The sequence below is a fragment of the Hylobates moloch genome, unplaced genomic scaffold, assembly GCF_009828535.3.
Source record: "Hylobates moloch isolate HMO894 unplaced genomic scaffold, HMol_V3 SCAFFOLD_24, whole genome shotgun sequence".
Taxonomy (NCBI): Eukaryota; Metazoa; Chordata; class Mammalia; order Primates; family Hylobatidae; genus Hylobates; species Hylobates moloch.
The window spans coordinates 3,080,000-3,106,659 of record NW_026652299.1 but is presented as its reverse complement, the minus strand read 5'-3'; the positions used below and the strand labels follow the sequence as shown (position 1 = coordinate 3,106,659).

At 36.0% G+C, this 26,660-nt stretch overlaps 1 protein-coding gene across 4 annotated transcripts in view; it reads left to right on the top strand.

The window, feature by feature from the left end:
* EPC2 (enhancer of polycomb homolog 2) overlaps nt 1–26,660 on the top strand; it is a 145,407-nt gene that overhangs the window by 111,997 nt on the left and 6,750 nt on the right. For all 4 annotated transcript variants that reach the window (XM_032145596.2, XM_058434270.1, XM_032145598.2 and 1 more), the window contains 7 exons: nt 6,547–6,695; nt 7,439–7,571; nt 9,716–9,907; nt 13,917–14,006; nt 15,550–15,695; nt 15,802–16,145; nt 26,244–26,380. In XM_032145596.2, coding sequence (XP_032001487.1) covers nt 6,547–6,695; nt 7,439–7,571; nt 9,716–9,907; nt 13,917–14,006; nt 15,550–15,695; nt 15,802–16,145; nt 26,244–26,380 — 1,191 coding nt within the window. The remainder of the gene's footprint in view (nt 1–6,546; nt 6,696–7,438; nt 7,572–9,715; nt 9,908–13,916; nt 14,007–15,549; nt 15,696–15,801; nt 16,146–26,243; nt 26,381–26,660) is intronic.

The window sequence follows — 26,660 nt, the reverse complement described above, 5'->3', positions numbered from 1 at the left end:
ATGACATTCCCTAACCCAGACTTGAGTTTTTAATTTGGCATTCTTGTTCTTAGCTAAGGGAATCTACAATATTTTATGAAGATTTGGCACTTTTCTAAGACTGAAAGGAGATACGTTCATAAATATAGTAAGACTTTATAAATGTGGACTATTGGACATGAGGAAAGAGAGGTTTATCTAAATCATTAAAAAAACCTGAACTATCAAATTGCTTTTTGAAAGCAGTATACAGTCGTGAGAAGTAGGGAAGGGTTCATTTTCAACCCTTATGTATGTCATATATATGTTGCATAACATTTCGGTCACTGACGGACTGCATATATGATGGTGATCCCCTAAGATTATAATACTGTATTTTTACTGTACCTTTTCTATGTTTAGATATGTTAGATACACAAGTACTTACCTTATGTTAGAGTTGCCTACAGTATTCAGTACAGTGACACACTGTACAGGTTTGTAGCCTAGCAGCAATAGGCTATACCTTCTAGGTTTATGTAAGTGCACTGTGACATTTGTGCAACAAAGACATTGCCTAACAACACATTTCTCAGATCTTTATTTGTTCGATTATTTGTTTAAGAGACTGGGTCTTACTGTATTGCCCAGACTGGTCTTGAACTCCTGGGCTCAAGGTGTCCTCCCGCCTTGGCCTCCCAAAGTGCTGGGATTACAGGCATGAGCCACCACATCCAACCCCTCAGATCTTATCTGTGTCATTAAGCAATGCATGACTGTAATTAATTTCAGATATATTGCAAAACAGACCGTTAGCAATGCCTTTTGAAGGAAATTATTGGACTTCCTTTAGTGAATGGGTATGGAATATTTAAGATTAGCAGTATTTATTGGCATATTGACAATATTTTCTGAGTGTTAAAATATGTTTTCTTCTTCTTTTGTTCTAACCATTAGAGAATTGCTAGTAACTGGTTCTTGTGTTTAGGCATTTCTTCATTTTGTGATCACTAATACAGGTTTTCCTGACATTCTGATTCCTACCCTTTCTCTTGTTTTTTTTTCCATTTTCCTCTGCAAAGAGGTACATTTTCTTTTCTGATGCTCTTTGCTTTTTATTCCTTTCTGTTTTCAGTTGTAGGACCAAAGACGATTCCCTACCATGCTCACCATTGCTAGTTAGAAATGTTTATGTGTTTTGAAACGAGAAAAATGGGAAAGCACTCAAATAATGAATACTCCCTAGGTGTTCAGGAGGTGGCAAGCATTGGGTTATGCAAAAATGAATACAACTAACAAAGGCTCTCTGTTTTCTGTTTCTGCAAACTCAAAAACACTTGTGTAGTTGATGCAAAGGGTAAAAGGTCTTCTGAAATATTTGTTTGGCTGTCTAGAATTTAATTTTAAGTCACTGAACTAATATTTAATTAAGGAGCATGTGAATACTTTGGGGCATTCTTATATGAGATAGTCTTAAGGCACCAACATGTCTTAATGCACTGATTGGGAAATCCTAGATCAGCATATACATTTAATATATTTAACCACATTGATTCAACTCTTAGTGTCTGTGCCTTCTCTCCTCCCTCTGTGAGGCCCAGAAAAAGTAAGATAGTTAAGAGAGGAAATTCCCAAGGTAGTGGTTGTCAGTTCTAGCTGCTCTGCATAACAGTCACCTGTGAATCATCCTTGGTCATGAAAAGATGTACAGTTTATTCTATAGTGTAACAATTTGAGAACCACTTCCCTAGAGATTTGGCAGCAAGTACAGAACTGTAATATGTAACTGTATTAGAAAGGGGTTGGCCCTGAGCAGAGACGGTTGTGAGAAAGAGTAAAGGGGGCAAGTGGATTTGAATACAGGGAATAGGGCCATCTTAGAAGAATAGAAAAAATGTCAATATGAACTTGTGGTTTTTAATATTGATATAGTTAGGGCTGGACGCGGTGGCTCACGCCTGTAATCCCAGCACTTTGGGAGACTGAGGCGGGTGAATCACAAGGTCAGGAGTTCAAGACCAGCCTGGCCAACATGGTGAAGTGCCATCTCCACTAAAAATACAAAAAATTAGCTGGGTGTGGTGGCAGGCGCCTGTAATCCCAGCTACTCGGGAGGCTGAGGCATGAGAATCACTTGAACCCGGGAGGCGGAGGTTGCAGTGAGCTGAGATCGCGCCACTGCACTCCAGCCTGGGTGACAGTGCAAGACTCCATCTCAAAAAAATATATATATATATCTAGATATATAGTTAGAAATACATATAGATCTGTGCATATATGTACATACATGTATTACATACGTATTTCCTAGCTCTGTTCACTGAGAGTCTCTAGAAGCAGTGACACCCAGTAGAAATGGGCATGTCTAGAATGTAGATCTTGATTTTAAATACTGTTTTTTTGACTGGGCTTGGTGCCTCACGCCTGTAATCCCAGCACTTTTGAGAGACTGAGGCGGGCAGATCACCTGAGGTCGGGAGTTCAAGACCAGCCTGACTAACATGGAGAAACCTCATCTGTACTAAAAATACAAAATTAGCTGGATGTGGTGGCGTGCACCTGTAATCCCAGCTACTCAGGAGGCTGAGGCAGGAGAATTGCTTGAACCCAGGAGACAAGTTGCGGTGAGCCAAAATTGCACCATTGCACTCCAGCCTGGGCAACAAGAGCGAAACTCTGTTTCAAAAATTATAAAATAAAATACTGTATGAAACAAAATAAAATAAATCTGTTTTTCATTAAAGGGAACCAGGACTCCTTAGGAAAATTATTCCAGGTCTAGGGCTGGAATACAAAGATAGGGCTGGAATACAAAGGTAAGCCTGGAACACACATTTTGTTGTGCCAGAAAATAAGAATATGATTGAAGAATGTTGGAGCCATGTCAGAAGGACGCAGGAGCCAGCTTGAAAAGGGACTCCACTGATAAGAGCTGGGAAAGCTTGAGCATCAAAACAGATCATGAAAGTAATGGATTCTACCCCATACAGTAACCCATGAGTCCATACTGATGTGGGTGGGTGGGTGTGGATGGATGAATAGACAGCATTTCCTTACAGTAGATTTCCAAAGCTGTAAGTGTTGGCAGAATGATGGAATTAGAATATCACTGTTTGGCAACCACCATAATAATGCAGATAATTGTTTCAGGCAAAAGTTAGAACTAATGGATATTAAACTTAAGGGGGGAAGTTTGATGATAAAATAGTGTTTCTGTAGTCCTACAACATACTTGTTAATTAATTAATTAATTTTTTGAGATGGAGTCTCACTCTGTTGCCCAGGCTGAAATGTAGTGGCGCAATCTCGCCCCAGTGCAACCTCTGCCTCCCGGGTTCAATTGATTCCCCTACCTCAGCCTTCCAAGTAGCTGGGACTACAGGCGCATGCCACCACACCGGGGTAATTTTTGTATTTTTAGTGGAGACGGGGTTTCACTATGTTGGCCAGGCTGGTATTGAACTCCTGACCTCAAGTGATCTGCCCGCCTCAGCCTTCCAAAGTGCTGGGATTGCAGGCATGAGCTACCGTGCCCGGCCTAACATACTTGTTAATTTATTAAGGGGAAAAACAGTATTTGACTAGGGCAACCTGGGAGATGCCATCTTAAGCAATCAAAGTTAATATCAGCGGTAATGGGACAAATAGTATCTTCTAACTCCTAATATGATGTGAGAGGGATACAATACCACTTTTGTGGTAGTTGTACCAAAAATGCATAACCTGAATTTAATTGTGGAAAAAGATTAATGAAACCCAAATTGAGGAATATTCTACAACATAGTCTCTAATGTTAAGATTAGAGAATGTTAAGATCATAATCACTGATACAGAAAACAATTATAAGGAGGTTAAATTACAGAAGATTAAAGAAACATGACAACCAAATGTGGTTTTTAATATGGAGTCAGATCCTAGACCAGGAAAAAATGTATTGTTATTATTATTACTATTTTTAAGACGGAATCTTGCTCTTGTCGCCCAGTCTGGAGTGCAGTGGTGCAGTATCTGCTCACTGCAACCTCTACCTCCTGGGATCAAGCGATTCTCCTGCCTCAGCCTCCCGAGTAGCTGGGATTACAGGCGCCCATCACCACACGCAGCTAATTTTTGTATTTTTAGTAGAGGCGGGGTTTTACCATGTTGGCCAGGCTGGTCTTGAATTCCTGACCTCAGGTGATCCAACCGCCTTGGCCTCCCAAAGTGCTGGGATTACAGGTGTGAGCCACTGTGCCCGGCCAAAAAAATGTACTATTATAATAAAAGTTATTATCTTACTGATGTCCTTATAGCAGTAACTATATTTTTTGCTGTAAAAGACGTTAGTGGGACAATTGTTGAAATATGAATAAAGTTTCTATGTATAAAGAAATTAAGTAGTAGGATTATATTAATGTTAATTTCCAGACTTTAATAATTGTACTGTGGTTCTATGTGAATATCTTTTTTTTTTGAAAATATATGTTAAAGCATATAGGGATAAAGGGGCATTTTGTGTCTTCAACTTCTCTTGAAATTTTTCAAAAATAGTGCTGCTGATAATTTATAGATGTGTGTTTATATTCATACGTATATATATGTATACACATACAGAGAGATAAAGCAAATGTAAAATATTAACCTTTAGAGAATCTGGATGAAGATATATGAGAATTCTTTATACTGTTTTTGTAACTTTTTTGTAAGTCTGAAACTATTTCAAAACAAAAAGATTTTGGTTTTTTTTTGTTTTTTTTTTTTTTTAAAAGACAAGACGGGAAAGGAAAGTTAGGAACGATAATTATTTGGGCATAAAGAGAACAGAGGCTGGGGGCAGTGGCTCATGCCTGTAATCCCAGCACTTTGGGAGGCCAGGGCGGGCAGATCATTTGAGGTCAGGAGTTTGAGACCAGCCTGCTCAACATGGTGAAATCCCGTCTGTTCTAAAAATACAAAAAGTAGCTGGGTGTGGTGGTGGATTCCTGTAATCCCAGCTACTGAGGCTGAGGGACGAGGGAGGCTGAGGCAGGAGAATCGCTTGAACCTGGGAGGCAGAGGTCGCAGTGAGTCAAGATCACACCACTGCACTCCAGCCTGGGCAACAGAGTGAGACTCTGTCTCACACACACACACACAAAAAAGCAAAACAAGATATAAGTAAGACAGGGTAGAATCTCCAAGAGGGACACTTACTGAAGAGGGGCGCCATCTAAAAGGTTCTGGTGCACTTTTGAATATTATTCAGCTGCCAGCTGGCATGCGACCTCATATTATTATCTGCCTTACGATTCTGTATATCTGTTTTCTGTCTGTCATCTTTACTAGATTCTAAGCCTTTTGAGGGTAAGGGACATGTGCAATACCCTGCACAGTGTAGGCACTTTAATAGTTGCTGTTGAAAATATGGATTTTTTAATTGAAAGGTATTATTGCTGCCTGTTTAAAAAAATGCTTAAACATATGCTTTAGATTTTACCTTTTGTCATAGCAATGAAGAAGAAAAAGTTGAATTTTTTAAAATTACACAGAAGGATGACTTATTTTTAATACTCGATGTGGAGTACCATAATGGGACTTAGTGTAGGTTATTTTTAATATATGACTATTCTATTTCAAATGCAAGAAACTATACACAAAAGAAAAAGTATAACTTTGACTTTTTCTCAATTGTTATTTTTCTCTTTTATAATCCTCTAATATGAAACCTTTGGTATTCCTTAGGTTCTTTCTAATATCATTTCAAATTATTAACTCAAGGCATGAATGATTGCTTAAGTACAGTTCACTCTGGATGCACAGATTGGAGGGGTGGTAGTGGTCTATTTTTAAACAAATAGTTCCATGCCTAATAGTAAAGTGAGGAATCTGTGGATGTTTGATTTAACAAAATAGTTTATACTAGTAATAATTTTATATGCAAATAGATGCTGCTAGTTACTACTGAGCCTTTTCTAGTTATGTAGCAGGGCTTTCACTTTGTATAATAATTAGTTGAAAAGCTAATAAAGTGTTCTGAAATTCAGTATTTTTGCTAAATCTCTTTTCTACTCAGCAGTGGGGTGTTACATTACATTGAAAAATGACAGTCCGATTTCTTGAAATGGTTGTTATCCTACTTTGAGTTTTCTGAGTTTCTGAAGTAAAGCTTTACTGGTCATTGTTCATGTTCACATGATAATACAGTGTATCAAACCATCCAGCCCCAGGATACAGAGCTGGAGATGGATGGATGAATGGATGGGGGGACTCATTTTGACTGTTACCTTGATCTGGACAGAAGTGTTCCTCTCTGTCATTGGAAAATACTTTCCTACATGCTGAATAGACTACATTTTCTGATAACAGATTTTGTTTCAGGTGGACATTTTTTGTTTGTTTACATTGAAATTATCTCTTTATGCCATTCTACCTTTTCAACAGCTGGCAACATTTTTTTTCTGAGTATTTATCGAGAGATACTTGCTTGCACTTATATTTTCAGAGCTAAATAGTTATAGGTTATCTTACATAGGTTGCTGTTCAGATTTTTTTTAACATTTTACTTTTATAGGATAAATTCAGATCTGATAACTGTGTTGTTTATTCTTCTAAAATTATTATTTTTAATAGAATCGTAAGAATGATGAAGCCTCTTATGAAAAGATGTTGAAACTGAGACGAGAATTTAGTAGAGCCATAACAATTTTGGAAATGATTAAGAGAAGAGAGAAAACAAAACGAGAATTATTGCACTTAACCTTAGAAGTTGTGGAGAAAAGGTAACATTGCTCCTGTTACAACAGTAAAATGACAACTTTACCAAATGATGGACAAAATGAACCAAAAGATTTTTAGGGGGGAACAGGTTAAGCTTTATGACAGTTGATATTGATTTGTAAGAATTTATATTTTTTAAAGATTTGTGGTTACTAGTTTTTCTTTTTATAGATTATCAATTTGGATTGCGGATTTTGGGAGAGTTTTGTGTATACTGGAGATCCTATACTTAATTTTGTTTTGGCAGAATCATTGAATTTTATTTAGTAAAGAACTCTAGTGATCAGATTGTTTACTTCTCTGTATTAAAATTTCTGTTAAATAAAATCTGAGGGAAATGAGTATTGATTTTATTTTCTGAGTAGGTAGACATTTTTTGTTTCAACTCCTTTTAGAAATGTGCTCTAATAGAGTATATTTTCCCACAAAATTAAATAGACTAAACAAAAACAGAATTTTGTATGATTACTGGAGTAAGCATTCTAAACATTTCCTAGTGCTTGATTATATAATATATGTAAGAAATTTGTTTGCTGTGTACCTTAGGCATTGTTTTAGTTTTTTGGTTTGTTTTGTTTTCACCAAATCCCTGTTTCTTTATTCCTGTAAATTTTATCTTTTAAAAGTAATTTGATTGTTAGCCCTTTTTGACTAGGTGACTTCCAATTATTTGAGGTATCACTTATTTTCCTTCTTTGTTGTTAAACTATGCAATGTTTTCTTATATTTTTGTTACTTTTTCAAGATATCATTTGGGAGACTATGGTGGTGAAATCCTTAATGAAGTAAAAATCAATAGATCAGAAAAAGAGTTATATGCCACTCCAGCAACTCTTCATAATGGAAATCATCACAAAGTTCAAGAATGTAAAACTAAGGTGAATATTGTCTGGGAAGAAGCATGTATGGTAATGTTGATCAGAGGAATTATTGATTTCTGCAGTTGTCTTAATATGGTTTGAGTAAAGAAAAAGTAATTAACATGACTTTAGTTCTTACCATGAGCCAAGCACTTTGCTAGGAGTATTTATATACATACTGACCAGTTAATCCTCATAACAACCCTTAGAGATAGTTGTTGCATCTGTGTGACTTCTAGATAATAGCTAGTAAGTGGCAGATTCAAGGTTTCAGTTCAGGTCTAACAGTCCATCATGTTCAACATGCTATCTGCCTCCCTAGAGAATAAAGGTAATTAAAGTCTAGTTATTATCACTAGCCTTAGCAAACCTTGCATTGTAATGGAAGGAATCAACACCTCAAAGCTTTCTTCATTGAGACTACTAAAAATTATTCTTATTGTCATCATCATTTCCAGAGCCGGCATTTATCAATTGTTATCTACCTTGAGTAACTTTGAGAAAGTCCTGTAATTTCTGGGTCACAGTTTCTTCCTAATAAAAAAGCCAGACTCGGTGGTTATTTTAGTCACTTGGACTAGATAACTATATTTATTTGGTCCTCACTTGGTACATTAATTAAAGTATTTAATTGGGAAATATGAAAACTAATAAAGCCTTTAATTTTAAGGAGCATAGATTTAAATAAGAAACAGGTATTGACTGAAGCTTCTAGACAATAGAGCTTTACTCTGTAGCAAAATTTTTTAAATGACCTAGGGTGTTTGTGGAAAATTCATCTTTTAAAAATGTACACAGTTCTCATTTTTCATGGGTTCATTCTTAAAGGTCAAGAAAGAGTGTGGAGCAGGAAGACTCCTTCATTCAGCTCATGTCAATTCAAACACTAAAGTTCTTTCTTATTAATCACAGGCATCTAGCCCACCATCCTGATTCTCTCTAAATCTCGCTTGCCTCTATAGCCAAAAAAGTTAACAGTGCAAGTGTCATTTTGTAAGTTATTTTTAAAAATCCATTTTGTGTCAATCAGTGTTTTTCCTAGGTATGTGATTGTTAAGCATTGCAATATGAAAATCTTAACCCATAATTACTGACAGAATCAGCCTTTATTATATATTGATTCTTATTTTAGACCTCCTCTATGAATAAATACTCAGCCTTCCTAAATACTAACTTTAGGGATTTGGTTGCATCCATTGTTGACCTACTCCATTACACATGGTTAACTATATTTACTTTGTCACGTATCCCACTTTAAAATATGGGAAGTTTCTGAAAGTTGGGGCTTTGTTTTTGATGTAATAGTTATACCCATTATATGAAAAATTTTATATCTCACTAAATATAATTTGCCTTTCAAGCAATATTTTTATTGTGTGTACTGTTTTTGACCCTAAAGTAGTTAATATCTGGACTAGATGTGGAAGTGTATAAATTTTGTAGTTTGTACCTTGGTGCTTGGAACAGTCTTTTCCAACTTTTAAAGTGGTAGATCTCTTCTTGTTAAAAGGAATGCCAGTATGTTAAAACAGTAACAGAGCTGCTCTGTTGAGGGGAGGTGGGGGCTGGAAACCTACCCCTTCAGTCAGTGTCTTTGCCAGATGGCCTCTCAGGAACCTCCACAGAAGCCTGGGGGACTTCAGAACGTTACTGTTCAGTTGCTGCAGTAATTATACATTCTAAAAAGTGAGGGTTTTTTTCCTAGTTAAGCTTATTTTTCTCAAAAGATTACCATCCATAGAACAGACATTTTTAAAAATTGGATCTAAATGTAGAAATTACAAACTCATGATCCAGTTGAAGATTTTTAAAAATAAAAAGTGGTTAATTTTTATCAATACAGCAGATTTAAATAAACATTGAATTTAAATACCTTTTAAATACTGGATTACATAATAGAGCAATCCAAAAAATCACTCACATAGTTTAAAGTAGTGATAATGATGTAAAAAGCAAATTTAAATACCATAATTATTTTTCATCATAAGTTGCAGAAAGTAAAACATGTTTCAATTTATGAACACAATAATTTTTGCGTATTAAAAACAATAAAATCACCTGCTGGGTAAAAATGTATGTTTTTCGGAGAGCAGTATAGTTTTTCATGATTTCTAAAATGATTTTTATTTCTTCTTTTGGGGGAAAAATCGTCATGTAAACAGCACCCTCATCATTTGTCTTTGAAAGAAGAGGCTTCTGATGTGGTTCGTCAAAAGAAGAAGTACCCAAAGAAGCCTAAAGCAGAGGCTTTGATAACATCTCAGCAACCCACTCCTGAGACATTGCCTGTGATCAATAAGAGTGACATTAAGCAATATGACTTTCACAGCTCAGATGAAGATGAATTTCCACAGGTGCTTGTTTTAAAACTATTTTAAAGATATTTCCTCTTAGTATTTTATATTGCTATATTTTTAAAACAATTGCTATCTTAGAGTTTTTATCCTTGCTTTGTTCCCCTAATGGATATAGCATGAACATTTCCACATTATTTATGTAGCCCCTGAAATGGTATTTACTCTGTATTACTTTTCATCAGTTGATAGAATTTACTCTCTTGTGGAACACATGGTTTTTAGTTTTTCCATTTATAAAAATGAACGTAGATTTTTTTCCCTCTGTATTTAAAATAGATTCTTAGAAATTGAATTACTAGTTACTAACCAAAAATTATCAATATTTTAAGACAGTTAATGTATAATTGTAACTACTGAAAATATTCATCAACAATACTTTTTACCACACGCCACCAGCATTGTTTTATAACTTTTAATGTAAACTTTGCTAATTTGTTAGGTAATGGCTATTTGATTCTAAAAAAGACTTAAAGGAACTGATTCAAGTTTTAACTATTTGATAAATATTGCAACAGCTTCATAGAAAAATGTGTGCAATTAAAAAATATTTTTATAAGTGCTGTTTTTAAAGTAAGACTTTTACTTTATATATTAAAAGATCCGGCCAGACGCGGTGGCTCACTCCTATAATCCCAGCACTTTGGGAGGCCGAGGCAGGCGGATCACAAGGTCAGGAGATCGAGACCATCCTGGCTAACACAATGAAACCCCGTCTCTACTAAAAATACAAAAAAAATTAGCCGGGCATGGTGGCGGGCGCCTCTAGTCCCAGCTACCCGGGAGGCTGATCCAGGAGAATGACGTATACCTGGGAGGCGGAGCTTGCAGTGAGCCGAGATCGCACCACTGCACTCCAGCCTGGGTGACAGAGCGAGACTCCGTCTCAAAAACAAGCAAGCAAACAAAAAAAGATCCATTTTTTTTTTCAAAAAATATTGTGTATCACCTGCTCTAGCAATACCCTCTTTTTAAAAATAGTATAGGAAACTTAACAGAAAATACTGTAACAAAGACCTTGAACCTACTACCAGCTTTATCATATTTTAACTTTTTGACTTGTTTGCTTTAAGGAAACTTTCTTTTAAAAGCCAACATTATAGATATGTTTGAAAGCAAGACTGTTTATAAAACTCTTCATTGCTATAACCATTTAAAATCTGGAGTTTGCATAAAATGTGTCCCTTTTGGCTGGATTATATTATTTTTACTCTTTTTCACCAATTGGTTTTTCTACCCAGATAATATTCTGGTAGTCATATGAATAGTATCAAACGTGCAAAGATATGCTTAATTTTACATTCCCTTCAGGAGCGCTTAATGAATCCATGTATTACTTTTGTCAGAGGATCATCTAGCTTGACTCAGGCAGAGCTTTGAATAGCCATGGGACATTCATCAGATGACCAGTTTGAAGGAATGAGGGATATAGTGCCCTACAAAAGAGTAACTTTCCAGATAGAAAGTATAGGGAAGGGTTCTAGCCACAGCATATTAGAGGGAATTCCTAGCAGTTTGGCATTGCTGAAGCACAAAACATAGAAGAGGAAGAGGGGATGAAAGGCTTTATGCCTGCAGTAATACCCAGATGGCAGATAGTCTGTATCTACATTATACATACTGGGAAATTATTTAAAATGTTAAGTAAGAAAATGACATAGTTAGATAAATATTTGTATAATAGGCTTATATTGGTGGTACTAATGAGAGCCTAGAAAGTTTTGCTATATATTCCCAGCCCTTTAAGAATGATGCTGTAAGACTGGACATTGTGGCTCATGCCTGTAATCCCAGCACTTTGGGAAGCCGAAGCAGGTGGATTGCTTGAGCCCAGACCTTGGAGACCAGCCTGGGCAACATGGTGAAACCCCGTCTTTACCGAAAAAACAGAAACAAAAGTAAAAAAATTAGCCAGGCATGGTGACACATGCCTGTAGTCCCAGATACTCTGGAGGCTGAGGCGGGAGGATCGCTCGAGCCAAGGAGATGAAGGTTGCAGTGAGCCAAGGTTGCACCACTGTACTCCAGCCTGGGCAACAGAGCAAGGCCCTGTTTCAAAAAAAAAAAAAAAAAAAAAAGAATGATACCGTAGGGTGCTATGACCTATAGAAACTTTTATCGGTGGAATCAGTACATCCAGCCTGAAAGTAGAGCTCACTCAGCATAACTAGTCATATGTTTCTCATGCATTAAGGGATCTTCATTTCTGCTCCAAATTCTTGCATTGATTTATATAGTTTCCAGTTCTCATACCCACATGAAAATTGCATTTTGAAACTTTAAAGTGCTTCTGATTGTTTATATTAGGTCTTAGACAATCCTCATTAATTTTATGGTATTTCCATATTACTAAAGAGTAAGTACTAATGTTTACCTATATTTGGGCATCATTCAGTGAGGCAGCTATTCAGAGAGTACATCTTATAAAATCAGGATTTTATTGCTGACAAGATCATTAAAGTAATCATATTTTTCTTTGTCTAATAAACCAAGAACAAGGAATAGGGAGCCTTAAGAGAACAAACATTTTAACCAGACTTAATGCCACTGAATTGCAGCTGAACAGAGCTAAAACTCTGCCTCTTCTTGATCGTGCTTCCGATTTTCCTAACATTAGCTTTGTCTTCCTGTGCTTCAGACTTCTTTTGTCCCCTGGAGTCTACCCCTGGGGAATCGTAGTTAGGAGGAAGGGGTGATAGATTTTATACACAGAATTTCTGAGACTTTGTGACACTTCCTATGTATATCTTAGAATAGGTACATTATTTGCAAAGGAACCAAAGTGTAAAATTCACATTTGGGATTTCCTTTCAAATTTCAGGTTTGGGGCTTGGTTCCGCATGAAGAAGATTCAGCCCCAGCTCACTGTTTCTGTCTCCCCCATAGGGTTGGTGGAGGTATATTGGAACCTCAAACAAATACCTTTCTCCCCTGGATGACCCTGCTCAGTGGTAATTACCACAGTTTGGAAATAATATGGAGAAAACATTTTTCCTCTCAAAATAGGAAGAGAGGGATTTGTGAGGTTCAGAAATTTGCAAGTAAATATGGTTGAGCCAGCGTTTATCAGAAAAAGAGATGTACTACAAAGTGAGAGTGCGAGACAACTGAAACTTAAGTACCAAAACTTTTTTTAAAATTTTAATAATTATGGGTGGAAATTTATCTAAAACATATTATTTCCCTGTCTTCGGTGTATTTGTATATTATTTAATCTGTTTTTATGACATTTATAAAGTGTGCTCTAATAGGTCAATGCTACTGCCCTAGAAGTCCACTCAATTACATAGGGATATTTGGCCTGATAGGGCATGGCCTGGGAAGAGTGCTTTCTAATATGTGACAGCTTTCTGAAAGTCTTTATTCTTTTGCTCCAGCGTTGTGGGCTTATCTCTTCTCTATAACCAATGTGCTTACTTTAGCAAGTCTTCTTTTCTCTTCTTTTCTACTTCTGATCCGCTAAGTTTAAAAAGTGATTTTTGAAAAATGAGTTGGGAGATACAAGACTTTCCTTTGAATAAAACCTGGCCTTTATGGCCTTTGGGGGTTTTTTTGTTGTGATGATTTTTTTGACTATTTATAAGCTGTTTTTATGTCATAGCTTTTGGCTTTATTACAGAGAGATAAAGTTATTGGATAAAAATACACTTAACCTATAGGTGAAGTAAATATTTAACTGTCATTAAATATAGCCACATACGTTATTTATAAAATATAATGAGATGTATAAAAACTGTATTAATTCTTTCTAAGACTTAGCACTTCATGTTTAGAAGCAATCAAGCAATGCCAATGCCATGTATACTTGAAAGAACAAATCCATTGAAAAGAATGATGTTTAACCATAGAAAATTTTTGCTAGTCATTGACTCTTTTGGGGAATTCAGTACTTACGATATGTAATATAGAAGTGATTTACTGTTTGTGATCAGATTTAAATTTTAGAGCATTACAAACATTGATCTATTGACTTTTGATAACTCCTAAATGGAACGCCTCTTTTGTCTAGGTGTTGTCCCCAGTATCAGAACCGGAAGAAGAAAATGATCCTGATGGTCCCTGTGCTTTCAGAAGGCGGGCAGGATGCCAGTATTATGCTGTAAGAACTTTTGTGTGTGTGTGGTGTTTTTGTGAACTGGAATTAACAGGTAACCCATGTCAAGATGACTTAGTCTTGATCTAAAAATGGGAAATGCATCAATACTTTTTATTTAACATCCTTTATGTGGATACTGGTAAAAGATGCTAAAAGGTACTGAGTCCTTTCAAAGGGCGTCGGAATCCTCTTCTTGGAAACTGATAATTCCTCACATTTTAGAAATTTGGTTTCATTTTGGGCTCTAATTAGAGCTTCAGCAGCTGTGAAAATTACTCAGTGTGTCATTACTAGAATTAGGTAAACCCAGAATTTGTAAGTTGGTTCTAGAACCTTTGATGGCTGCTAGGTGTTTATTGAAATTTATTGTTATGCAAGTCCCTCTTGTGCATACGTACCAGTAAGTATCAAACAAAACAATAATTTTTAAACTTCCGTAATGGCAATGTTTTGTCTAATACTTGTATTCATAACTTTTTGACACACCTAGAAGTTGCTTTATGCTATGAAGTCGCATTAAATCACTCTCCAAGGTTCTCAGATGAGGTATAATGTAGCATTGTGAGGATGGCTTTGACTTTCTTATATGGCTTGTAGAGATCATTTAACTTGCTGTATAATGGTAAGCGTACACTGATAGGACAGCCTTTTTAGAGTGTGTAAATTTAGGAGAGGTGGAGATTTGTTTACTAGTTATGCTGATGAGAGAAGGGAAAATTCTTAACGAAAGGGGACAGACAGCATGATAAAATGATGAAGGGAATGGGAAGGCAGGGAACAGGCTGTTTGTTTCTTTATATTTATTTATTTACTTATTTATTTATTTTAGAGACAGGGTCTTGCTCTGTCACCAAGGCTGGAGTGCATTGGTGCAATCATACAGTTCACCGTAACTTCAAACTCCTGGGCTCCATTAGTCCTCCCACCTCAGCCTCCTGGGATTACAGGCACATACCACCACATGCTGCTAATTTTTGTAGAGATAGGGTCTTGCTACATTGCCCAGGCTGGTCTTGAACTCCTGGTGTCTAGTGATCCTCCTGTCTTGGCCTCCTAAAGTGCTAGGATTACAGGCATGAGCCACTGCATCCTGCTTGGATGTGTGTTTCTTAAAAGTAAAGAGGAAGCTTCAGTTTGACCCCATAGTGTTTGAGGTGCAATTTTTAGTCCAAAAAAATACTCTTTCTGGTTTCTCAGCAGGAAGCCTACAAATTACTATGTAATTTCACCATCTCTACTTTGTACACAAATGTTAAAAGCTGCATTTTTTTTAACTATATATTTCTTTTTAAGTATAATAGACCCTGAATGAATTTATATTTACAAACTAAATTCAGTTTTGGTAATCTTGGTAAATGAACTTTTGATTCAATTTTGTAAAATTTAACCTGATTAATAGTCAGTGAAGCCCCACTTTTACAGTTTTATATCTAGATTTTAATTGTTCTGCTAATGTTGCATTACTTCATCTTTATCATGATCTAACCTGTCTTCATTTCAGATTTACTCCATGAGTTTTTTGTTTGTTTTTTTTCTTTCTTTGCAGCCTCGTTTGGACCAAGCTAACCATTCATGTGAAAATTCAGAATTGGCAGATTTGGATAAGTTGAGGTATAGGCATTGCCTTACAACACTTACAGTCCCAAGAAGATGTATAGGATTTGCAAGGAGGCGAATTGGCAGAGGTGGAAGGTGAAGTATTTGTTTTCACCTGGTTTTTGCTTGCTATCTGGAACAGAAGACAAAGAAAACATGTTCAGCTCTCTCAGTTAATATTTGGTTTTATTTTGCTCTTCAGGGTCATAATGGACCGAATATCCACGGAACATGACCCAGTCCTGAAACAGATAGACCCTGAAATGCTGAATAGTTTTTCAAGCTCTTCCCAAACTATAGACTTTTCTTCTAATTTCTCTCGGACCAATGCTTCCAGTAAACATTGTGAAAATAGACTGTCCCTTTCTGAAATATTAAGCAATATCAGATCATGTCGACTACAGTGTTTCCAGCCAAGGCTACTAAATTTACAGGACAGTGATAGTGAAGAATGTACCTCAAGAAAACCAGGGCAGACTGTGAACAATAAAAGAGTTTCCGCAGCATCTGTAGCTTTATTGAACACCAGCAAGAATGGCATATCAGGTAAGCTGTTGCGTATTAAAAGTATATCCTGCTATTCTTTTTTAGTTAATTTTATTGGGAAAGGAATTTTATCTTAACCTACGGCATTTTTTTTCCAACCTAAGAAACAAAATTGTACTGTTCTGCCTCACATTTTAACCAAATTTTCCTAACTAGTACTGTAAAACCACTGACATCTATTTCAGGTGTGTGCCTGGTATGGTAAATGTAGGCAGAATGCATACAGAGTTCCCTGTGGCCACACTGCTTATAAGCTGCCACCAGATCATCACAGCACAGTACTGTCTGCTGCTTATGTTAAAGGTAGTTTTCATTTCGGTGCGTAAACTTTCATTAAATGTAACCATTGCTCCTTGAGAGTACCTTTGAAAACTCTTTCTGAAAAATGATTTTTAGGAGACTCCCTGTGAATAATTTTTTTTTTTTTTTTTTTTAAGATGGAGTCTCGCTGTGTCGCCCAGGCTGGAGTGCAGTGGCTTGATCTCAGCTCGCTGCAACCTCTGCCTCCCAGGTTCAAGCGATTCTCCTGTCTCAGCCTCCCAAATAGCTGGGACTACAGGCGTGCGCCACCACGCCCAGCTAATTTTTGTATTTTTAGTAGAGACGGTTTCGCCACGTTGGCCAGGCTGGTCTTGAAATCCTGACCTCAGGTGATCCACCTGCCTCAGCCTCCCAAAATGCTAGGATTACAGGCATGAGCCACTGTGCCCGGCCCCTATGAATAATAATTTTTGTCCGATAGTTTACCTGTAGTTAAATCAGGAAGTTTTTTCATTTTTAAGAAATGTATTCAAGTTAATTTAATATTTTTGTGACATGTACATTGTAAATAATGTATAATATCTAGAGAATCTAAGGTACGCTTTTGATTTGTTTTCTTCTGTGGTCTCTTTATCACATGTATGCAAATATGTATAATTTATAAATAGCTTTATAATGTATACATTGTATATATGCATTGTATCCCAGGACTAAAGTAGATGTGGCTTGACTTACACTGTTGATACCATTTTTTTCTGTATGTATTTCTAAATTATTTCCTGGATGATGCATTCTAGGATGTGAAATTATCATCTTAAACTTCTTTAAAGTGATCATAAATCACTTTAGCTTGAAATTTGGTCTCAATAATGTTCAGTCTCTTTTAGCTACTGAGCTGCCTGTTTTCCAACTTGACTCATACAGTGATTTGTTTAAAGGTTATAATGGAAAATTGGATTTGTTTGAATGATTAGAAATTGGCATATCGTTTATCCAAAATTGGTTGGTTAATTTTCTCCTAAACAAACTTAAGTAAGGAACATGGCCTCCCATTATATAAAGTTCTTGAGTCTGTGAAGTTGAAAGAGTGCTTGAAGCTGAAATGGATAAATATGTAATGTGATTTGAGGCTGCAGGATTATTAGAAATCTAAAGATAGTAGAAAGTTGACAAATACCAAATCTTTTTTCAGCCAGCTCTAAGACAAGGTTCCAATTTATTTAACTAAATGGGAATTCCTGTACTAAACATTCTCAAAATAATTTTTCCCAAAAGAGAGTTTAAAACATATCATATAGAGGCATTTATAATTACATTTGACTGTAGGCTGATTGTCTTCTCTGCTGATGTATACCACATTAAAAAATTATTTTAATATCTTCCTTCTCAACGTGAACATTGTGAGATATTTGCAGCTTTCTCCTATACATTCCAGATTAACTCTAGATTTAACTTGACTTTTTTCCAGAAAGTGTACATATGTTGTATATATTGTTATATCATCAATACAACATAGGTATTGGTCCAAAATATAACTTAATAGGACTTAAATAGTTCCATTATAATCACCTCTATAATCCTATGACACTACCATACAACATAAAATAAACATTTAAACTGTTATCTTAGGCATGCGTGTACTTCTCAGGGAATTTAAGTCACAAGTAATCAATGTTAACGTCATAGACAACAAGTTTTTTTGTATTCTTATCTTTACCTTACCATTAGAAAAAAATAATCTTTTTGGTCTGTGTGATTTTTCCTATCTAAAATTTTTTAATATCCTCAACACAGTACCATTTCTTTCTTCCCTTAAAAATTTTTAAGGCTGAAGCAACAAGTAAGGTACATTAGAATTCAGTGTTTTGAAATAAGATCTGTCTTATTTAATAATTTATTCTTAGAGTAAAAGATTTTGTTTGAACTCATTCTTCTTCACTGACTGTGACCCCTCTAGTCACTGGGACCACAAGGTTTTTTGTTTTCAACAGATGTCTTTTGTTTTAAAATAATAGGCATGGCAATATAAATACATAATGAAAAAAGTTTTTTAACAGCATTTTTTAAAATAATTGAAAACTGATAATTTAATGATTTATATCAGTTACATTCATTATATAGATTTCTTAGTTCTGGTTAGATAATTTTAAGTGAATTCAGTTACAATTCCATGAATATGGATAGGAATTTCCTCATCTACCTAAATAGAAGGATGAAGGAGTTTTAGAAAGCTATATTTTTACTTTTGATGGATATATACAAAAGAATGGGATCCTCATGTGTTTGGTTTTTTTAATCTATGCGTCTTGAACACTTTTTCCTTCTGCTTGTTCTTAGTGGGCTTGGTCATGAGAGCACAGTTGTTTTAAGAGTAACAAGACAAAAAATAAAGGAACAAGAGTAACACAGGATTATACTTTTCCCTGGCAGAGAATAATACTGAACTAAACAGATTATTAGTACTGAATTGTCCATTTCACAGCTGGGAAATCCCAGCAAATGAAGAGTTTAATGAGAAATAGAAACATAATGCACTTTATTTATATCACAAGTTCCTTAGTTCTTAAACAAAAATTAAAAAGAGGGCTGCATCTTATGTGGAATTGAGGGCTAGTGGCAAATAATTATCTCTTAAATGTTGTTAATATAAGCCCTGATTAACATTTTCCAAGTCATAACCCATGTGTCCAAAATACATCCTAGGCCAGGCGCGGTGGCTCACATCTGTAATCCCAGCATTTTGGGAGGCTGAGGCAGGTAGATCACTTGAGGCCGGGAGTTCGAGACCAGCCTGGGCAACATGGCAAAACCCGGTTTCTACTAAAAATACAAAAGTTAGCCGGGTGTGGTGGCACGTGCCTGTAGTCCCAGCTGAGGGAGGAGGATCTCTTGAGCTCAGGAAGTAGAGGCTGCAGTGAGCCAAGATCCTGCCACTGTACTCCAGCCAGGGTGAGACCCTGACTCAAAAAAAAAAAAATATATATATATATATATATGCATGCACTATTTGTTATCTTTTGTATACTTAAAGAAAAATTGCAAACTGTATCCTAGATATTAGAACTAAAACTAAAGACTTTTCATTGGAAAGCAGAGATGTGTTTTGTTAACCTTTAAGTAAAATAAAGGTATATTCTCTTAATTGAAAAACACTTCTCAGGGCCAGGTGCGGTGGCTCACACCTGTAATCCCAGCACTTTGGGAGGCCGAGGCGGGCGGATCACGAGGTCAGGAGATCGAGACCATCGTGGCTAACATGGTGAAACCCCGACTCTACTAAAAATACAAAAAAAATTAGCCGGGTGTGGTGGTGGGAGCCTGTAGTCACAGCTACTGGGGAGGGTGAGGCAGGAGAATGGTGTGAACCCGGGAGGCGGAGCTTGCAGTGAACAGAGATCCTGCCACTGCACTCCAACCTGGGCAACACAGTGAGACTCCCTCTCAAAAAAAAAGAAAAAGAAAAAAAAAAAACAAACACTTCTCAAAGAGTAAAAGCAGGATAAAGAATAGATTGATTGTGGTGAACATGACAATTGAGTAACCAAGAGAAATTCATTTCATACATCATTTAGTATCTGTTATATGCGAAACACTGTGTTAAATGTTTAAAAGTTGCAAAGTTTTACAAGACAATCCTTACCTTCAAGGAACTTAATTAATAGCACATGCAAATATTACATTCTTCATATAAACAGGGGATAATCCTTTGAAACTACAGTATTTAACTGTTCTTTGAAATGAAGTTCTTAAATCCAGAACTCAAGAAAATACATTTCATATCTAAAAGTGCTTTGCTTTTTCAGATTTGAAAGGACAGATTAATTTACATTTAGTTTTAGTTTTCTCTAATGCATGGTTGCGAATTAACATAATACTTTTTTCTTTTCTTACCTGTCATAATATACAGAATACATACCAACAGCCTTTTTGACCAGCTTTAAATATCTTAATATTACCAATTTTTTTTTTTTTTTTTTTGAGACAGAGTCTCACTCTGTCACCTAGGCTGGAATACAGTGGCACGATCTCAGCTCACTGCAAGCTCCGCCTCCCAGGTTCACACCATTCTCCTGCCTCAGCCTCCCAAGTAGCTGGGACTACAGGCACCTGCCACCACGCCTAGCTAATTGTTTTTGCATTTTTTTAGTAGAGACGGGGTTTCACTGTGTTAGCCAGGATGGTCTCCATCTCCTGACCTCGTGATCCGCCCGCCTTGGCCTCCCAAAGTGCTGGGATTACAGGTGTGAGCCACCGTGCCCAGCCAATATGACCAATTTCTAAAATCATTAAGTTTGTACAGTTTTCCAAGAGAAATTCCTGATTTTTAATTTCTTCAGTTTCTCTTCCCATTCATTCTTAAATTGTCATAAATGTTTGCAACTATGATAGTTTTAGGATTGGTATAATGTGATTTAACATCTAGCTAAGGGTTAGGGTTGCTTCCAGAGGTGAGAAATGGATTCAGACCTAAGGGATTAAAATATTTTAGTTTGACTATAAAAGGAAATAATGAAATTTCAATTGTCAATATTTGGCTTGGGTTTCAGAAGTTTAAATGGATTTTTAGTCTTTCTTCATTATCCTCACATCTGTTTGTTCTTCATTCCCCAACCCCCCTTTAGCTTTCCTTTCCCCACCCTCAAAGACTCAGTTGATTTGTTAGTCTTTCACTGTAAGAGTTATATTTGTAAGATGTGTATAGTCCTGGAAAGGTCATGTCAACCCTCCTGGATACGTTTGTCAGCAGAGTAGCTCCAGTGGTTTATATGAACTTTCATCTGACTTCCTACTCTAACCCAGAGGATTTGATGTAAGATCCCTCTCTCTGCCCTTTAATCCTGCCCCAGATCTGTCCTTTAAAACAGACAAAAATTGCATATAGTCAGCATATCTTTGATAAAGCATATACCAAAACTCTTGTAACACTGGGTATAGTGACTCACCTGTGTAATCCTAGCACTTTGTGAGGACAAAGTGGGAGGATGGCTTGAGGCCAGGAGGTTGAGAACAGCCCGGGCAACCTAGCAAGACCCTGTCTCTCTCTCTTTTTTTTTTTTTTTGAGACAGAGTCTTGTTCTCTCGCCCACACTGGAGTGCAGTGGCATGATTCCGGCTCACTGCAATCTTCACCTCCCAGGCGAAGCAATTTTCTTGCATCAGCCTCCCAAGTAGCTGGGATTATAGGCACGTGCCACCACACCCAGCTAATTTTCTTATTTTTAGTAGAGACGGGGTCTCACCATGTTGCGCAGGCTAGTCTTGAACCCCAGACCTCAGGTGATCCACCCACCTTGGCCTCCCAAAGTGCTGGGATTACAGATGTGAGCCACTGCACCCAGCCAAAGACCCTGTCTCTTAAAAAAGAGAGAGAAAAGAAAAAGGACCCTCTTGTAACAAAGACTGACCTGGTAGATGAAGAAATACTAGCTGATGTATTCTTTTTGACTTTTAAATAATCTTTACTACCAAATTAGGTATTCCTCATTAAGCTATGAAAATTTGGTCTAGGCTAGTATTTGAAAAATTCATGACTTCCCAAGAATACATCTTAGCCCAGTTTAAGAAACACTGCATTAAAAGTTAAGAGATGATGAAAAAACAAAGGCAGAAACACAAAAATCCTGTGTTGCTGCTCTGTTATGGGATGATGATCTGGAAGATCCAGAGTGTATTTCTGTTTAGGTTGTTCTTTTTGTTTGTCAACAAAAAAAAATACAAAGTTAACAAAGATTTCCCATATACTCAAGAATACCTGTGGGCACAAGCTTAAGAAGCAGAGACCTAAAGCTTTATAATCATTGTGTTAGTGTAAAATCTGTGGAGGTACCCAGAGTATGTTTTTAGTTGATCACTAAAAAGTCCCCCTAGGCAGAGCACCATACAGGAACCACACACCTAAAAGGCAAAGGATGAAAAGAGGGATGGCTGGGACCTTTGAAAACAAAGTCTGCTTTCCAAGGATGGTGACAGATACCTGAGAAAAAGCATATGGATTTATCTGAGGAATAAAAGTAGACTGGTAATTACAAGATAGATAATGAATCAGATTTGTAGAAGATAGCCAGAAAGGTGAGGGGCTTTCGTGAAAAACAGACTGTTTTGTATACAACATGTCTAGAAATGCAAGTATGTTACTAATGTCCTGAATGACATATTTGGGTATATAAAAGGGAAAATCGTGTAACAAGTATGCCGAATGTGTTATATAGAATGTGTTACCTAGGAAGTTTTGCAAAACATTTTACTTAGGGAAAGGAATACTTCTCATCTATCTGGAGTATTGAAATACTCCTACCTTCACAAAACAATCAGATTTATGGTTACTTTTAAGTTGGTAAGACTTGTGGGCATGTGGTGGGATAGATTGATGACCAGCATGAATTTCACTTTTAAGCTAGCAACTTAAGATTAACTAGTGGAAAGAACTTGGCTTGGCCCTAAGCAAGAGAAGCAGAGAATCTCAGTTTCCCTTTTGTACATTCCCACTTGCCCATGGTGCCACCATCACCTCACCCAGAGCTGGGTATCTATCTTGTGTCTCATTCTGAAACAGATTTGTTCATTCTATAACTATTACCTCTTCCTGATGTACTTTGATGTGTGCCTCTTAGTAATCCAAAGCAATGTAAGAAATCTCTTATGAATGTATTTCAGTAACTTACGAAAGAAAAAAATAACTAGTAGAGAAAGTGCTTTCAATCAAATTTCTACCACCCGCCCCTGCCCCCCCCACCCACCACCAGTAAGTAAACCCTGAGAACCCTGAGAATTGCAATTCAAAATTTTGTCCATCCTATTAAAACTATGCATTTCATACCACTTTTCCTCCTCCCTGAAATAATAAAGGAGTTAGAAAGGATGTTTTTTATGTGTTCCAATTTTGTGTCGTTGATTACTATTGGCAATTTTTGTCTAAAGTTTTGAAGTAATAATAAACAGTGCTCTAGAAAATTCTGAATGAGGAAAATCAGCTTGTTTCAAGCACAGAATACCTTACTTAATAATAAAAAGCTAGATGTCAAGAATGGATATAACATATTGAGACTGAGGTGAGGGGGAAAAGAAAAAAAATGAATGTAATTTTTTAAAGCATATACATATAGAATTAAATTTGTGTCAGTGATTCTCAACCAGAAATGGGATCAGAAATGAGAATTTTAGTATCAAAGTCCACCTAGGTTTAAAAAGGTTAAGAAACACTGACCATTAATCTGAATAATTTGGATTGCGACCAGATTGGGATTTTCTGAGTTTTCTATGAGGAGAAAAGAATAAGGTTCCTGAGCAAATTAATGGTCTCAAGAAGACAGGACAGTAAATGGAGACACCCAAAAAAACAGCTAGTTTTATCTGTTTCCCTTTTTAATATGTACACAAATGATCATGGTTCATAAAAGCAAGTGGAACACAGCTAGTTGGCAATATTTTGTTCTCTATGGTCTACCAACCCCAAAAATATTTTTTATTGTTGTTAAAAAGTAGCAATTTGGGCTGGTCACAGTGGCTCATGCATGTAATTCCACCACTTTGGGAGACTGAGGCAGGAAGATCACTTGCGGCCATGAATTGGAGGCCAGCCTGGGCAACATAATGAGACCCTGGGTATACAAAAAATCTTTAAAATTAGCCAGGTGTGATGCCATGCACCAGTAGTTCCAACTACTCAGGAGGCTGAGGCGGGAGGATTGCTTGAACCCAGGAGTTCAAGGCTGCAGTGAGCTATGATTGCACCACTGCACTCTAGCCTGGGCAATAGAGCAAGACTCTGTCTCCAAAAAACTGTTCTTTCTACTAATTTAGATATATACTTTATTCTGAATTAGTAAGATTTTATCAACTGACTTAAAAGATTTTAGAAAGAAGAAAAAATTATCATTCTTGTTTCTCTCTCAATTTTGAAATAGCAACTGAAAGTATATATTCTTATTTGGCTTATTCCTCACTTAATGTTAATCACTGTGCCTCTCTCCTTTTCACTAGAACATAAAGCTCAACTCTGGACACACTTGACACTGGACTTAAGGACTGTTGTAGTAATACCAGATTCCAAGTCCATTTCTTTTGAATTGGTGCACTGTACACATAGGACTTAAACAGATTTATTCGGGTTTAATTTAAGATTTTTCTTTCTGCCTTTGTATCTAATAAACTATTTTTCATCTCTTTCTCCAAGGTTTTCAAACAGCTGGAAATTCATGAATACTTCACATTTTCATTTGAGTTTGAAGATTGTAAATTTAGAATTTAAAAAAAATTTTTCATTTAAAAATAGAACTCTTGCAGTGAATTTAACATGTGCAAAGAAAGACATTTGATTTTGTTGATAATTCAGTAAGATAACTAATGTGTACTTCAAAAATACAGGTAATATAAAATTTTGGAGTGAGCACTGTAATAGCCCCCAGTTTTGAGTCTTTTAAAAATAAAATTACTATCTAAGAACTGTTTTCCCCTTATAGTCTAATACAAATTTTAATGGTAATATTGTGGAACAGAAATGAGAATATATCTAAAGCTTTGTTCATTTCTGGGGCATAACTCCTTTTTCATAGAAAATAGACTGTACTAGGCATAACTTGTTATATGTCTAATTTACCATAAAAAAAGTTTTTTTTGATTATTCATGTGTGATCGTATTCAACAGAAAACTTGGGAGAATTAAGTAAGCTAGATTGAGGATAGTGGCCAGTCTAAACTCCTTTAGGTCATATTGATTAGATCACTCAATTGCATGTAAAGGTTGATTCGTTCATTGGTATTTCTTATGTCTGTCTTTTCTTCCCAGCTACATTCCAGGACTTTGTAACAGAGATCCTCTCCTTATTTTCCCCTATATTCACTGTGACTCTTAGTGCAGCATTCTGCATTATAGTAGATAGTAAATATTTGTTGATTGAAATCATTGGGGGAAAGGAAAGCAAGCAATAAAGAAAATAGAGCAAAATTACTCTAAAGTACATGTATTATCATGTCATTTAATTTTTCTCGACTCTTAATTTATAGTGACTTCCATGGAAATGTCTTTGTGTTCCCTAAATCAGCTTATCAGTGATCTACTTAAATATTAACGAATGAAATTTTGTTTACATTTCTTTGAGAAAAGTGGTTTCTGTAACTTAGCTGATTTTTTCAACAAAAGTTGTAGATGTCTTGTTTTCATTTGAAACACACTTTTAACACAGTTGGTCGCAGTAGAATTTACTACCTCTGAGGATACATAGTATCTTCAGTTTTCTGAATACTTGTCTGATTTCTAGCCCATATTTTTATAGATGGATTTACTTTAGGCATTGAATCTATTGGCTTAAACTATGGTTTATGGTTATGTTAGATGAATGTTGTTCTCTACTTTGATTTGTAATCAGAGAATAAAGTATTTTCACTTCAGTGTTTTATGAAACCAGCAGTAAAAATCATTTACAGTCTTGCAGATGGTCCTGCTTTCTTATTAAGACTATAACTTAGTCGTTATTATTATTAACATGAATAAATCAAAGTTTTTCTCATTACATTCTCTCCATAATATAGAGAATTAACAGTGGTCTCAAAGATACTAAGTCTGAATAAATGGTAAAGTACTCATGTTAGAACTATATTATTCAACAAAAACTACATTTAGGCACTTTTCTTAGCATGTGATGGAGATCATAGATACAAGCATACATCACACACTTGCTGAAAGATTTGCCATTTTCATTAGATTATTTTCTGATAATCCATATTGTAATTTGTAATTGCTTTCATCTTAATTATGGAATAAGTTTATATCATATTCTGCTTGTGTTATTAAAAATCTTTTAAAATGTACTCATTTCCAAAATTCATGTTCTTTACCAGTAACAGGGGGTATCACAGAAGAGCAGTTTCAGACACATCAGCAGCAGTTAGTTCAGATGCAAAGGCAGCAACTTGCCCAGCTTCAGCAGAAACAGCAATCTCAGCATTCCTCGCAACAGACACATCCAAAAGCACAGGTAAACGGCTCTTTTCATCATAGTTATGTTTGTTTCTTTCATCATTATGTAGTTTTATTCAATTTTAGTCAAGTCACAGAAGATAATCTCGGTTTTGCCACTCTTGATTTGGGGTCTGTAACCTGAATTTCTTTTCAGTTAATGTACGTAATTTTAAGTGACTAGCTTATAAACTAATCTCTTAATATTTAGAGAAGAGTGCTGGAGCCAAATATGGTATTTTAAATTTTTTGAAAGGTTGTTGAGAATTTATAGAAGTAATTATATATGTAGTTGTAAG